The sequence below is a fragment of the Meles meles genome, chromosome 7 (assembly GCF_922984935.1).
Source record: "Meles meles chromosome 7, mMelMel3.1 paternal haplotype, whole genome shotgun sequence".
NCBI classification, from domain to species: domain Eukaryota; kingdom Metazoa; phylum Chordata; class Mammalia; order Carnivora; family Mustelidae; genus Meles; species Meles meles.
Genome location: NC_060072.1, coordinates 19046325 through 19060421, shown reverse-complemented (window position 1 = coordinate 19060421; position 14097 = coordinate 19046325). Strand labels below are relative to the sequence as shown.

General features: G+C 38.9%; 1 protein-coding gene across 3 annotated transcripts in view; it reads right to left on the bottom strand.

Annotated features, from left to right (window-relative positions):
• Positions 1–13499, bottom strand: part of IGF1 (insulin like growth factor 1) — a 78956-nt gene extending 65457 nt beyond the window's left edge. For all 3 annotated transcript variants that reach the window (XM_046013467.1, XM_046013468.1, XM_046013466.1), the window contains exons 1-2: positions 13241–13499; positions 8271–8427 (exon numbers count right to left, since the gene is read on the bottom strand). In XM_046013467.1, coding sequence (XP_045869423.1) covers positions 8271–8427; positions 13241–13303 — 220 coding nt within the window. In that variant the 5' untranslated portion in view covers positions 13304–13499. The remainder of the gene's footprint in view (positions 1–8270; positions 8428–13240) is intronic.
• Positions 13500–14097: the final 598 nt, after the last annotated feature.

Genomic DNA, 14097 nt, shown 5'->3' with positions numbered 1-14097 from the left:
TAAAGAAAAAAGTCTGAAGAGATTCATAGAGCATTTGCCTGGAAGTCTGCAAAAAAATCAGGTGTAAATTTCTTTTGGCCTGGGGCTGTCAGAGAAATCTCCAGAAAAAAAGCTGATCCAACAACTCGTCAGACTGTTTCAGATTTTCCAAGAGCACAGCTTTGCTAAGTCATTCCAAAGCAGCTCTACCCAAGTTGACATTGGAGAGAGTGACCAAAGAGTCAGAATAATATAATATACAATAATAGTCTAAATTATGACCTTAAGTGGACTTGGAATGCCTAAAGCACATCTGAAGATTTTGTGTAATGTATAAGAAACAGGCAAGGAATTACTTTAGTTTGTGCAAATTTCTACACCAAGGGAAAGTGTTAAACTTAAGTTTCAGGTGAGTTTACTGGAATAAGAGAGCCACCAAGGTCTATATTCATTTCGGTGAGCCTGGTTGGAGGCCTGTCCCAGCCCATTTTAATTTACCGGGTAACTTTGACATAGGCACGGTTCATTGCTGCCGAAAGACAAACACCACATTGGAATCAGAAAAGAGAATCAATAGTACCTTTTTCTATTTCTGTCACTAAGTAACAGTGTGACCTTGGACATGTCACCTCTCTATGAGTTTCATTCTTGATGTATGACTATTTTTCAAAGGGTTCCAACCTTGTAGCAGTCTTTAATTTTACTTCCTTTGAATAATCAGGTATTTTTAAGAAGATACTAGAGAGATATATACTTAATCAATAATCAGGTCCTTGGGTGTCTTTCCAGATGCTTCAGCATGGCACTTTTTTTTTTTTTGCATGGAAACCCTATCCTGCAGTATGCCTGAGCATTAAATGCAAAAGGTTTTAATTTAAAAGAGTGTGTGGTCTCTATGGGTTGCACAATTTTTCTTTGTGTCCATGCTGCTGCTGATCAAATATTGCAAATATTGCAAAGCCATTAATTACCCTAAGACAAATGCAGAGGGCCACATGCAAAAGTTCTGGCCAATTGTATAAAGCAATATGCCAGATATAAAGTAAGTGAAGGGTTTTCTTGGTATTTAAGGTTCAGTGAAAAAGTAAGAGGGGCAGCTATGCCAAGAATGAAAAGCCAGAGCTTGCCAAGTGCTTCTTTAAGTGGCTTTAGCCAATGTGGAGAATAAACAATGCATTAAATGGCCTACAACTTACTGCATTTAAGGAATCACACGTCAAATAACAGCTCTTGCTCTTTTAAACATGATGTTGCATATAGATAAAGACAAACAAAATGCTGTGTTGTCATCTTCTTAGTCTAACAGCTAATAAGGCCTGAAGATTTGAACTTTCCAGGCAACTAAAGGTAATTATTTGTGATGTAAGAGCTTGCTGATGTTTCAGAGAGAGGTGTAGGATGGAACTCTGCCTGGGCAGCAGCTCTGGGCAAGAACAATTTTTTTGCCACCATGGTTGTCAAAGACATCTGGCTGCATGAGAGAGCAAAGGCTTTGTAGCCCATTATTGAGAACAATGAGAAATCTACTTGAGAGAGATCTTTTACTTCTTTCCAGGGTCTGATTTTTTTGTTATAGGCTGTGAAATGGGAAGGAAGGCTTCTAGAGGGGTGAGGTCGGCTCTTTACAGAGGCTCTGAGGAAGGCTGGCATGGTACATGATGTCTGGAAAAGGCATATGGTAGCCCAGGGAATTTGAAAAATACCAAGACTGTCTTCTGGCTCCAAAGTGCCTAACTCACTAGCCACTTAAGAAACAATACATCCAAAACCAACAGTGTCAAACAGCTGGTTGAATGGTATCTGCACAGGTGAAAGCCTTACATCCAAACCCCAGGCTGTCTTATAACTCCTCCCATCGTCAAGCTGGAGAAGTCTCTTTCTGCTTGGCACACTATCTGGATTATGGCACCTTGTGATCACCTCTCCTTTACCACCTCTCTTCCATAACACCCAGAGAAAGATTCCCAGTCCAAACAAACAGCCCTTTTTCAGTTGGTCTTTGAGAAAAAAAACAACAGAACTAAGAGCTGCAAGAAATGAGGCACTTGACATTTGCTGGCAGAGATGGAAGAAAACGTGAAGTTGTCCAGAAGAAGAGCTCCCCCGGATTGTACTGCATATCCTGGTGCTCACAGGTGAGCTGCAGTATTCACCCTGAATGGGGTCCAGTCTCTTGAACAGCAACAGCCCCTAATCAAAGATTTGCTTGGGCACCCTGAAGATATTCAATTAGTATTTCCTAAATTTTTCTGTAAGATAAAATGTAGGGTCATCACTTGAATATCTCCCTCATGCCTCCTTTCAAAGAAGTGTTCAGAATCAACTGTGTTACTCTCTCTCAGAAGAGGATGGGATTTTTGGAAGCATCTCCCTATGGCATAACATTTTGGGCCTCTAAACAATGTAAATTGCCAAATGAACATGCTTCTTGGAGACAAGAGACCTTGACTTTTGTTCTAGATCTGTCCAATGAGGTAAGTCACAAAATCTCCGTGTCTCACAATTCTAATTTGTCCAGTGAAGCAATAATTCTTCCCCTTCCAGGGATAAAACCAAAGTGAGAGAGCTGATACAAGCGAATTTTGAAAAAGTAAATATACTAGTCAAACATAAGACATTCTTCTTTCTATTCATACTGCTATTACTACTAATAATGGGTTTTATCAGCTACCCCTAAGGAGAGAAAATGAGTGTCTAACTAATTGGGCTGTTCAGATACCTCAACCTTTGCAATAGACTCTGCAACTGACTCCACAAGAAAGTAAATAAGTATGGCTAACATGTGCATGGTGCTTACTCTGTGCCAGGCTGTATTCTAAGTTAATATGTCCTAATACATTAATTCCTTTAATCCTAACACCAGTTCTATGAGGTAGGCCCCATTTTACAGATGAGGAATTGAGGAACAAAGAGGTTAAGTAGTTTGCTCAAGGCCACCCACCAAGTAAACTAGAATTCAAACTCTGAATTCTTGGCAGTAGAGACCATGCTCTTGGTCCAGAACCCTTCACTCTTCTGCTTCTTTTAATTCTCCATCAGGGAGATAATTTTAAAGAATATTAAAATGTCAGAAAAATGCAAATTATCTTCTAATTTCTCATAGAAACTATCACTTTTTAAGTGGTCCTTTGTTTGCATAGACTGGTCCTCTTGGGCATATTTAAAGAGTCATAGCAAGCATTTAGCATCAATACAAAAAACTCATTACTTTTCTTTAAGAATATCTGTGGCCTAGTAACTTAGTGGTGCTAATGCGAGCAGGGCCATAAGGTCAAACCCCACATGTGCCAAATAATTTCAAAGAGAAAAGCTCCACAGCCAGAGACTGTACCCTTAATTTTGACCAGCTGTCATACAAATGCATGGCTGGCCATCTAAGGGGTACCAAGCCATGGAATACAAATGGTGTGGCTCAACCCCAGCCCCACTCAAAGCAATGCTAATGGTGTATAGGTTTGAATGCCCTGAACTATATACTCCCTTCTTTAATTGGAAAGGCTGTTTCAATAGGCCTGGCAAAAGGAGGTTGGTCAAGATTTAGAAGGCTATAGATTCTTATTTGCCCCTTCTGGTTTAAACTGACCTACTCCCTTGTTCTCACATCCAAGAGAGTGAGAAAATGTAAAGATGAGAACTGTCAGCCGGTCGTTCCTCACGAAGAAACACAGCAATCTGCTTGCATGAGGCATGTGCTCTTTTGGTTAGATGACCTTCATGTATTTGGTCATGTCTGAGCTTCCGTTCCATTCCTGAGGGGTTGAAATCCAGCTTAAAACAAAATAAAGCAAAACAAAGAAGCTGGCTACTCTTTCTTTAAGTACTGGGATCTTCTATCTTTGGGGGCAAACAGAAACTCTTTAGGTAAGATAAAGAACACTAAATGTTCTTTGGTCACTACTTAAATTTAAGGTTTGACTTTCCCGAATAGCACCAAATCCTTGCTCATTACAACCTGGACGATGAGTCTGTTAAAATTAGAAGAAGTCATTTGCTTTAACAAAATCCCCTTGTTTTATGGACAAGGGCATTTTGACAGGAAGTTTAAATGCCTGCCAAAGTCATACAGCTAATGAGTGACAGGTCTGGGAGCAGTTTTCTGAACACTATATCTCAAATGAAACAAGCCTGAGTTAATAATAATACCTAGATCTAGGAAGGTTATTACAATCAATAACCATGAATTTCATTGCAAAGTTTCACTTAAACTCTATAAAGCAGTATGTTTTAACACATGAAGAATGGCCTTATTTTATTCAGACCTGTTCTTAATAACTATGCATTGGAACCATGTTTTACAAAACCTATAAATCTGGAATAGCTGAAAGGATATCCAACTTTTTTTTTCTAATTGATTTACTTCTCCTTTTTCCCAGACCACTGAGGTAAAGCATATACAGTTTATTTAAGGGACTGTTTATAGACTCTTAAAACTAAAAAGCACCCCAGAAACTTCCTTTCTCTTGGTTGCTCTTAATTGAAACCATCCAAGATGGTTGGTTGTCTGTCAAATTTTTAAGTATCTCCAAAGAGAGAAATTCCACAAGCCCCTAAAGTACATGTTAAAATGTTTAATCACCATGACTGTCAAAAAATTATATCTATGGCAAGCTTAACTTCTTCTTTTTCACTTGAAGCTCTTTTCCTCTTGCTATGTTTCATGCAAAATGAGGTTATAACAAACCCTCCTCTATGAGGGCTCCATCAATCTGGCGAGATAATAGCTAGCTCTTTCCCAATGTGCCACTTCATTACGCCACCATTTTTCTCCCAGGACTGTGAGAGCACAAGACTGGCTGATACCTTCTCTTACTACGATGCATAGGGAAGAATAAGTAATTAGCTCTTCATTGGAACTTTCATTTCATAAAATGTCTGGGGAAGCTGCATTAATTATAGAGGAACTGTTCTACTTATGCTAGAAAAATTGTTCACAAAATAGATAATCTAGAAGGTTGCCTCCACTATGTTGTAGTGGAACTTGTGCTTATAGAGAAATATGAGCTCATTCACACACTGGGTCAGTCTACACAAAGTAAACATTAATTTTTTCTTTTATTCAGAACTGTTCTGTTTCTAACAGGTTAAAAAAAAAAAACTCCCCTTCTTAAACATTCTGACCTGACAAAAAAGATACATATTGAGGCAATTTTCTTTTAGATATTTGAATTTTAAACGAAGATCAGAAACTGCTTTCCACTCTTAAAAAAGAAAACAACAACAAAACTATATTTTCAAAATGGATTTGAAGCAGCTTAAAATAAAAGGTACAACCACAATAAAACTTTGCAAGTAAAAACAATGAAAAGAGTCAACTAACAGAGAACAGAGGTGAAGAACACTGCTTTCCTCTAAAAAGTATCACAAAGACCCATAAATGCTTAGAGCTGACTTCTCCACAAACACTAAATCTCAGGGGACAAAAAGGAAACTTAATAAAATTTGTTGAAAACAGTTAATGCTTGTTAGAATAATTGGCTCAGACACAAAACAGACCATCAATGTAGGCTTAAGGATTATGACCAAAATGCAGACTCTAAGTCATTGTTAGTATCCACCATATTCAGTCGAATAAAAGAAAAACAATTTTATCCAACAGCTGGGTAAGTAGGAGTCAGGAATTATCCAAAGTACTTGACAAACCTAATTCTTTATGGTTCTGAAGACTAAGATCCCAAATAAGTAATTCCATTCCATTCAACTGGATTCAGTTGGATACAACTTAATTCAAGCTTGTCAGTTCAGTGATCAGATATGAGACTCTACTATCTCAGCCAGGCATTGAGCTAGATACTGGGATTCCATGGTAAATAAACAGTCTATGGCATCAAGGAGCCCATTGAGAGGGTAGATCCTGGTTAGGTGATTTCAAATGGGACAAAATATTCAGGAAAAGGATAAAGAACTATAATCTATTCTCCTATGATTATTTTCCTCTTACGACACTTGAAAATACTTATGTGTGTTTTTTTAATCTCCTAACTAGACTATAAGTTCTTTGAAAGTAAAGTCAATTTCTCATTCATTTCTAGGCATCTCATTCATGCCTAGTACAATGTCTGACATATAGCAGATGTTACATTGATGTTTAGAATTTAAAAATTTAAAGGGGTTAACTTCTTTTGGGCAGAAAAGATTGTCCAATTCACTAGAAAGTTAAAAAGAATAATTTTGGTCTATGTCAGACAAATAAAATATGTAAGTCATGGAATACTATAAGACAGAATTTATGAAACATAGTCTCAGTGACAATACTGACAACAATCGCAGCGATCTATGAAACCATTTTCGATCCAATGTCATACCCTAAACATCAAAAGCTGCTGTATATAACCTTTTCCTTTCAAGTTATTAGAATGGAATCAAAAAATATTTGCTAAAATTTGATCATTGTAGTAACAATAAAAGAACCTTTTTGGTGACTTGAAATTGATTTTCATCTTAGTTGTCCAATACTCTTAACCATCTGTGTGCACATATATCAGTATTATATGGTTACTTGAGACCAAATTATCATTTATATTCCCATTTTTCATTATCTAATGCAAACATCACAGGCACAGAATGATCCAGTTTTCTTGCCTCTACATGGAAATCCTGGAACACATCAAGTTGAACAAGACAATTCATCCTGGCACATAACAGAAGACAATTGTAGGCTTGGCAGTTACCTTGATCCTTGGATCAAAGGAAATTTCACAAACAGATTATCAAGGCAAAAAAAAAAAATCCTCTGGGACATAATATGGGAGAATTACTTATTCATTTTTTTATATGTGGATCAGTAGCAGCAAAGTAAAGAATAATGACATCTCATCATTGGGTGGTGATGATGTAACACATTTGCCTTTCATTATATATTTCAAAGGTAAAAGAAGTCTGCTATTTGAAAAGTACTCACCCAATGAACTTATTCATGTACCCTACAATAGAGAACTGGATAGAATTTCTTTATTGCCAGAAAAATAAATGAATTCACTCTATTAAAGCATTAGCTGGAAACAGAGAAGGATGTTTGCCCATTCAGGTAGCACTTCTCATTCTCGGTCACTAGTTGTTTAAAGACTATTTGTTGCCAAATCTATGGTGAGTACAAATCATCAGTCCCCCATTGTCTTCTCCCTTCCCATCTCCCCGACTCATCCCAGACTGCTCTATACAGCCCCCCCCCCACATGCTCACACTTGTGCATACACTGCACACACGCATAGGCACACACCACCTTCCCTAGGAAGAAGATGAGAAAGACTTGAAGTGTGTGAGTCATCAGAGGAGCTATTCAAAACTTAGTGGGCAACTGAGGTAAGCTGTCTACACTTGAGTGATAATGAACCTCTAAGAATGATTCATGCTCACTGAGGACCTGAACATCAGTTTCCTGGAACTCTCTAAAATTCTTAATAATTATATAGAATGAGCAATTGGCTTTGAATCTTTCACTGTCCTATACAATAAGGATAATAAGATCTATTATACAATAAAATAGATGCCTCTGAGGTAGATTCTGTAAGTGCTCATTTCCCCCAGGCAACATTGACTTATGTTTGTGTTTATTACTTGCAAACATTGACTGGGTTGTCTATTTTTTATTGACTGTCAGCTTTTTAATCACCGGAGACCTACTTATAGGATAAGTAACCCCACAATTGTCAGAAACCCTTTTCCAGATGGAGATATCACAGGAGAGTCCCAGAGAAAAGCTAAGTCAAAGGAAGGCAATAACAAAACATCAAGGTCAATTTGCATAGAGGACAAATTAATATGGCATTTCACTTTGCATCTAGAGAGTGGCTGTGTTTTTGCAAATGTGCCTTTGAGCAAAGTTCACCTTCTTTCCCTGGTGCTTTTGTATTACATGGTGACATCTGGGATTTGCCCCTTAATTCTTTCTCCCAGTCCACCTTACTATTTTACTCTGAATTACCTAGCGCTTAAAACAGGCCTCGATGTTTCCATATGTTTATATGGGCACCCACAGAGGTCAAAAACAAAAACCTCAATTCCCCAGGGTCATTCTGTCCCTTCCTTTCACTGAAAGGAAAGGGATAGTGAGGGTAGAGTACAATAATTTTGGGAAAGCTCCGCAGGAAGTAGTTAAAAGACGAACTGCTAAGGAGGAAAATTCCATCCTAAATCTGCAAAACCTGCCACAGCCCCGCTGAAACACTAGGCTTAGTTTAAGGTGAGGAATCTCAGAGGCGGAGGACAGCTGCCAGCCATGGGCAGTCACTCAGTTATTCACACACTCCCTGTGGTTGTAAATCCACAGAGCAGTGAGAGGGGGGGCTACTTACTGAAATAAAAACCCCTGTCTCCACACACGAACTGAAGAGCATCCACCAGTTCAGCCCCACAGAGCGTCTCTGGTCCAGCTGTCGCGGAGCTGGTGAAGGTGAGCAAGCACAGGGCCAGGTAGAAGAGATGAGAGGAGGACATGATGTGCAACTTTACCTGCCAAAAAAATAGAAGGATGGTCATGTTTCCTCCTTGGTCCTTGCAAGGGCAGTGGGGGTGAGGCAAATGTGTATCAGCCCTAGCATTCCATTATTGCCATTAGTCAGAACTACCCTGCACTGAATTGCAATAGAGTGCATGACAGACCACAGGGTGGTGTGAACTGAGCATGGCTTGGCATCAAACAACCTGTGTTTAACCCCCTTGCCACTCTGGACTTCACCGAACTCTTCTTTACAAGTTCCATTGCAATTCAATGAGATAAAATATCTAGAAACATTTACTATGTAAGTGAAAAATGCTCTTATCGCAGTAGAATCCTATAGCACTCGGAGATCCTGATAAACCTTTTGAATTATCAAAGGTTAAACTATGCTCATTCCAGATTTGGGGCCAAATACATTTTATTAATTAAAATTCTCTAAAGATTGTCATCCACAGATGGCATAGGCATTCATTATGGACCAGAATATTAAGTTAACTAGAACATCATTTTACAGCTACTGATTAAAGATAATTTACTGTGCATAAAAAAGTCTTTGAGAAAATGTTATATGTCATTATAGGTCTTTTTTTTTTTTTTAGATTTTTATTTATTTATTTGTCAGAGAGAGAGAGAGAGAGCAAGAGCACAAGTGGGCAGAGTGGCAGGCAGAGGCAGAGAGAGAAGCAGGCTCCGTCTTGGACAAGGAGCCTGATGTGGAACTCGATCCCAGAACCCTGGGATCATGACCTCAGCCAAAGGCAGTGGCTTAACTGACTGAGCCACCCAGATGTCCCTGCAGGGTTTTGTTTTTGTTTTTGTTTTTTGTTTTTTGCTTTTTCACTTAATGAGAGAGAGAAAGAGAGAAACAGAGACAGAGAGGAAGACAGAGAAGCAGAACAATTTCTTACCTGGGGAATATCAGCAGTTAACAAGACCAAAAGTGGAAGTGAAAACAAAACAAAACAAAACAAAACAAAAACCAGAAACAGGAAAAATAGGATTTAGGAATGAAATTGGTTCATGCTAAGTAGACCCTACATCTTCTGTATTCTAAAGCCCTTTGTGTCAAGTAAAATATCAAATCAACATATGCGGAGAGATTGCCTTCCATGAACAGGGTATTGGGCTCAAAACCTGCAAAAGATTTTTTTTTTTCTGTCACAGGAATTCTGACTTTATGTCTTAGAGGGACTTATGTGTTTCTGTAACCATTTTATGGCAAAATATATTGAGGGAACCCCTTAATAGCCAAATAGCAGACTGGCTGAAGGCAGAATTTCTGTGGCTTAGGGCTTCATCCTCTCTCAAAGTAGTAGAAACAACGCTACGGTCGCTAAGGTGATCACTAACTTTTCCATATCGCTCCTTGTGGCACAGAGATGTGGCTTCTTCCAGGAAGCCTCCCAAGGTGAGTAGCTTCACTTCCCTCAGATGCATTTACTTTCAGTGGTCTTGGAAGAAGCATTGACCGGATGAAAGCAAGGGACCTTATCAAAAAGGTCATGGAGTTACGCTGGAAGCGATCATTATAAAAAGAGGCTTTCCTGAACCTCACAGTAGTGGCAGGCCCATTCAACTCCAACCCTTTTGGTGAAACAGACTCAGTCATTTGCCTTCCTGGCCTCCATGAACTCGGAACCTAATGGCTCTCTACATCAGTGGCAGAGTTTGCTCCATCATTTTAATTAAGATTTCCATTTTTGTGGCCAGACCTTCAGCTCAGCAACTGGGGGGGGGGGGGGGAAACCCTTAAATCCCTGACTCTCGTTAACACAACATAAATACTTAGTTAATGCTTGGAAAAGAGTTTAAGATGAAAAGTGCCCTCCATTTGCAAACCATCATAAATAATGGACATAAAATAGAAGAGGAGGTAAAAGCTCAACTGAACACTTCTTCCATTTTCTCAATAGAACCTCTACATGGAAACCCTCTACCCCCACATAGCCAAAGCCACCAAGACTGATAGAAACAGATTCTCATCCCATCTGCATTTTTTTTTTTTTAGTTAAAAAATAATTGGTGGGGGTTTTCCCCTTCAGTATTTCCAGTGGAAATCGAAACCGTTCCAACCTATCTGGATTTCATTGCCTTTTTCAAAAGAGCAAACTCCGAGTTGATCTTATGGAACATACCCTACACTCTGGCAATGGGCCAGTTCTAGAATGCATGCTATTCTGCCAATCTTATTTCTCCATCCCTCCCTTCTTTGTTGAGTTCATAGTAATGCTGAAGGCTAAGCACCTGTAACTGCAGATGGCTTGAAGTTCTTCAGTTCTCGTGAAATCCATGGAAAGATGTAGACTTAGTGAATTAAGAACTCCGTGAGATGTCAGAACTATATTTTACATAGTTATTTCTGGCATAACACATATAAGTTCTCACATATAGACCACTGGCGCTTCAAAATATAGATTTATTTTTTATAATTTTTTTTTTCTTTTTCTTTCTATTTTGCTGAGTTATGTTGTTAGATAAATATCAGCACTTACAGTTCTAGGATAAGAGAAAACCTCCTCTGCATTTTCCTTTAGTTCAGGGAACAGTCCAGCACACCCACAGAGAACCAGAGAATTTTATCACTTATGTTCCCCCCAAAGAAAGCAATAACAAACTTGCTTAGGGGTTAAAAGTTTGAAACAAGTGGCCCCATATGTCCGTTCTTTTCTTGTTCGTCTATTTTGCCAGGCACCAAAGAAACAAAGAGAGAGAAAGGAAAGATAGAGAGAGAAAAGAAGGAAGAACCAGAAGGAGAAGAGAAAAAAAAAAAAAAGAAAAAAAGAATTCAGAGCACTGTTTCTCAAAAATCATTCACAATTTCAAAATCTAAGAGCCCTTTCTTTTTTATCTTAAGTAAATGGAATATCAATTGATTCCAGATGTCCGGGTTACAAGGAAAATGCCCAGCAAAATTTAAGGGCAATAGTCATAAGAAAATACTCACTGTAGGTGTAACCATTTTTTGTGTGTTCCAGATCTTTTACAGCAGGTCAGGGTGGGTGTTATGAAGCTGATGTGAATAGAAAACTGAGGACTTAAAAACATGTGTTGCTTTGTGGGTGGGGTTTGTGAAAGCATCTAGTTACATTTGGAGACCCAGGCAGGTATGCCATTAGTCTGGGTAAACTGCCTTTTGTCCATTCAAACAATGAACAAATTGCACAGCTGGGATTTGAGTCCATCTTCCCCCCTCAACTCCCCCTTTTACCCCTTACCCCACCCACCCACTCCCCGCCAGCTCAAGGCACCAATTTACATTGTGTGCCTATTGTAGCTGCTCAGAACAGGGATCCCAAGCTCCAATCTTCTGCCTTACCCCCTTCCCTCTGAACCAAACACTTACAAATATCTTGAGACTCACAGTACAATCAGCTTGTGAGTTCTGCCTCTAGGCAAGACACCTTTACTTAATTGAATTACATATGAAGGACCATGCAGCTCCCTCAAGCCACTTCTTGCTCCAGGTACAGGGGAAAAGCAACAACATTGCTAGTACTATTTCTGAAAAGTTCATTTGGAGACAGTTTTCCAAACTTGTAAGCAATACAGAGATAACACTCAACAACACCTTTTACGATCACCTAAGTAGGGAGACAAAAACCTGAGCTGTCAGACCACATATGTATATTATAAATATAGTATAGTATACAGTATATAGAGAGAATTCATTTCTTTTAAAAAGCAAGATAGTCAGCATGTGTCTTGGCAACTGGAAGGTAGCAGAATCAGGTGCCCGACAAAGATGTATTCTTAACTCCTAAGCCACTTACTTGACTAAGAAAAATCCTAGTGGTGGAGTATTTGAAAGCAGCGAATGAATGCTGTACTAACTGGCAGGGACGTTTTATGAATTGAGCTCTTAGGCAATTGCACTGAGGAGCCAGTGACAGCGGCTTAAAAATGCTTGCAAACTGGAAAAACACAAGTCTTGAAGGATATAATTTTGCTGAGAATGGAAACTTGAACTAGGGCCAGTGATTGGAAACGAGAAGTTGGCATTAACAGCAGCAGCCAAATTTACCTAAAGAGACTTTACAACACCGAGTATAAAAATCAGAGTTTTACAACACAAAATCCCAAGTCCAAACTTCACCTACGAAAGTCCCTTTCCAAAGAGAAAACTTGGACATGCGGTTGCTAGAAAGTTTCCGCTTTCCATATATACAGCATGCATTTGTTTAAATCATACAAAAATGCAGGGTCAGCAAGAGTTGTCAAGTTCTGTTTCAGAAGAGCATATTAAACTTCGCTGTAACTTTGACTCTCTGGGCAGAAGTTCAGAAAGTTCTGGGACCTTAGCTCCAAAGATCATATTTAAAAGCTTTAACATCACCTAAAAGGGAACTCTTCATATGTAGCATGCTTGTAATAAAAAGTCCTGACAACTTAAAACACACACACACACACACACATACACACACACACACATGCATACACACGAACACGGTCTTAAAAATAAAACATCTGCACCTGCAAAAAAAAAAAAAAATCCAAAAGTTCATATCCATGCTCTGTAGCCCTTAACCATAGACAGGATTTAAAGGAATCGTCTATAATGATACCACGGAAGCCCTGCAGGAGTGGAGGATTTAGCATAAGTACCTTGCAATAGTTTCTACTCATACAGATATCTGTGTAAAAGCATCCATCTCCCCGGAGCTAGTTTTTCAGATCCCACAGAATTGCATATTCAGCAATTTATAAATAACTCCCAGTTCCGAAACAATGAAAATTCTAAAGTGAATAACATTTCTAGGCAGAAGCAAACAGTACACAATTTAAAGAAAATTCCCCCAATGACTTCAAAGAGTAAGAAATATTTACCTTCAAGAAATCACAAAAGCAGCACTTAAATAATTGGGTTGGAAGACTGCTGATTTTTCCCATTGCTTCTGAAGTGCAAAGTCTGGAAATGAATTGGTTAGCAGGAATAATGAGGCAAAAAGAAATCCAGAGAGATGGGAGATGTGGAGAGCAATGTCACATTTCAATTTTGAGGACTTTATTCCATTGCGCAGGCTCTATCTGCTCTGAATTTAGCAGTGACAGTGAGATTTAGCAAACAGAAGAGGGATTTAGAGAAAATCCTCACATTTATCTACAAAACACAGACACTGTAGACAGGAAACAGCTGGGGGAACATTTGCCTTCTCTCTCTCTCCCTCTTCTGGCAAAGTTATCGAGTAAGGACTTTTTTGGGCATGGTGACAAATAACATCATACCTTTGCATTTTAAAACTAGAGCACAGAAGCATTTTTTTTCCCTTAAAAGAATGTGTGTTAGTGACAGGGTTAGCAGACATTAATATACTGATGCTGCCATAGAAAATAAGGATCTGTTCTCTGATTAACTTTCTGCTGGGCATGGAGACAACACATCTGCTAATACACCTTACCGGTATTAAAGGAACATACAATGGAGGATGGGCAAGCATTTTAATATTCTAGGGCAAATGCAAAATTAAAAAACAGAAATGAAGGGAAAAAACCACCCGAGGAAACCTCACAATTTTAACCCTGAAATGACTGGGATAAAGTAGGTTGGAAGACAGCACTGGGGTGACCCCTTGTCCTAGTTGCCAAGCAAGGGGAATGATCTCATTTCCTAGAACCTAGAAAAGGGGCAGGCAGCATTGCAGTTGGCTCCCTTTAGGACACTGTCTCATGCTTTTTGCCCGTGA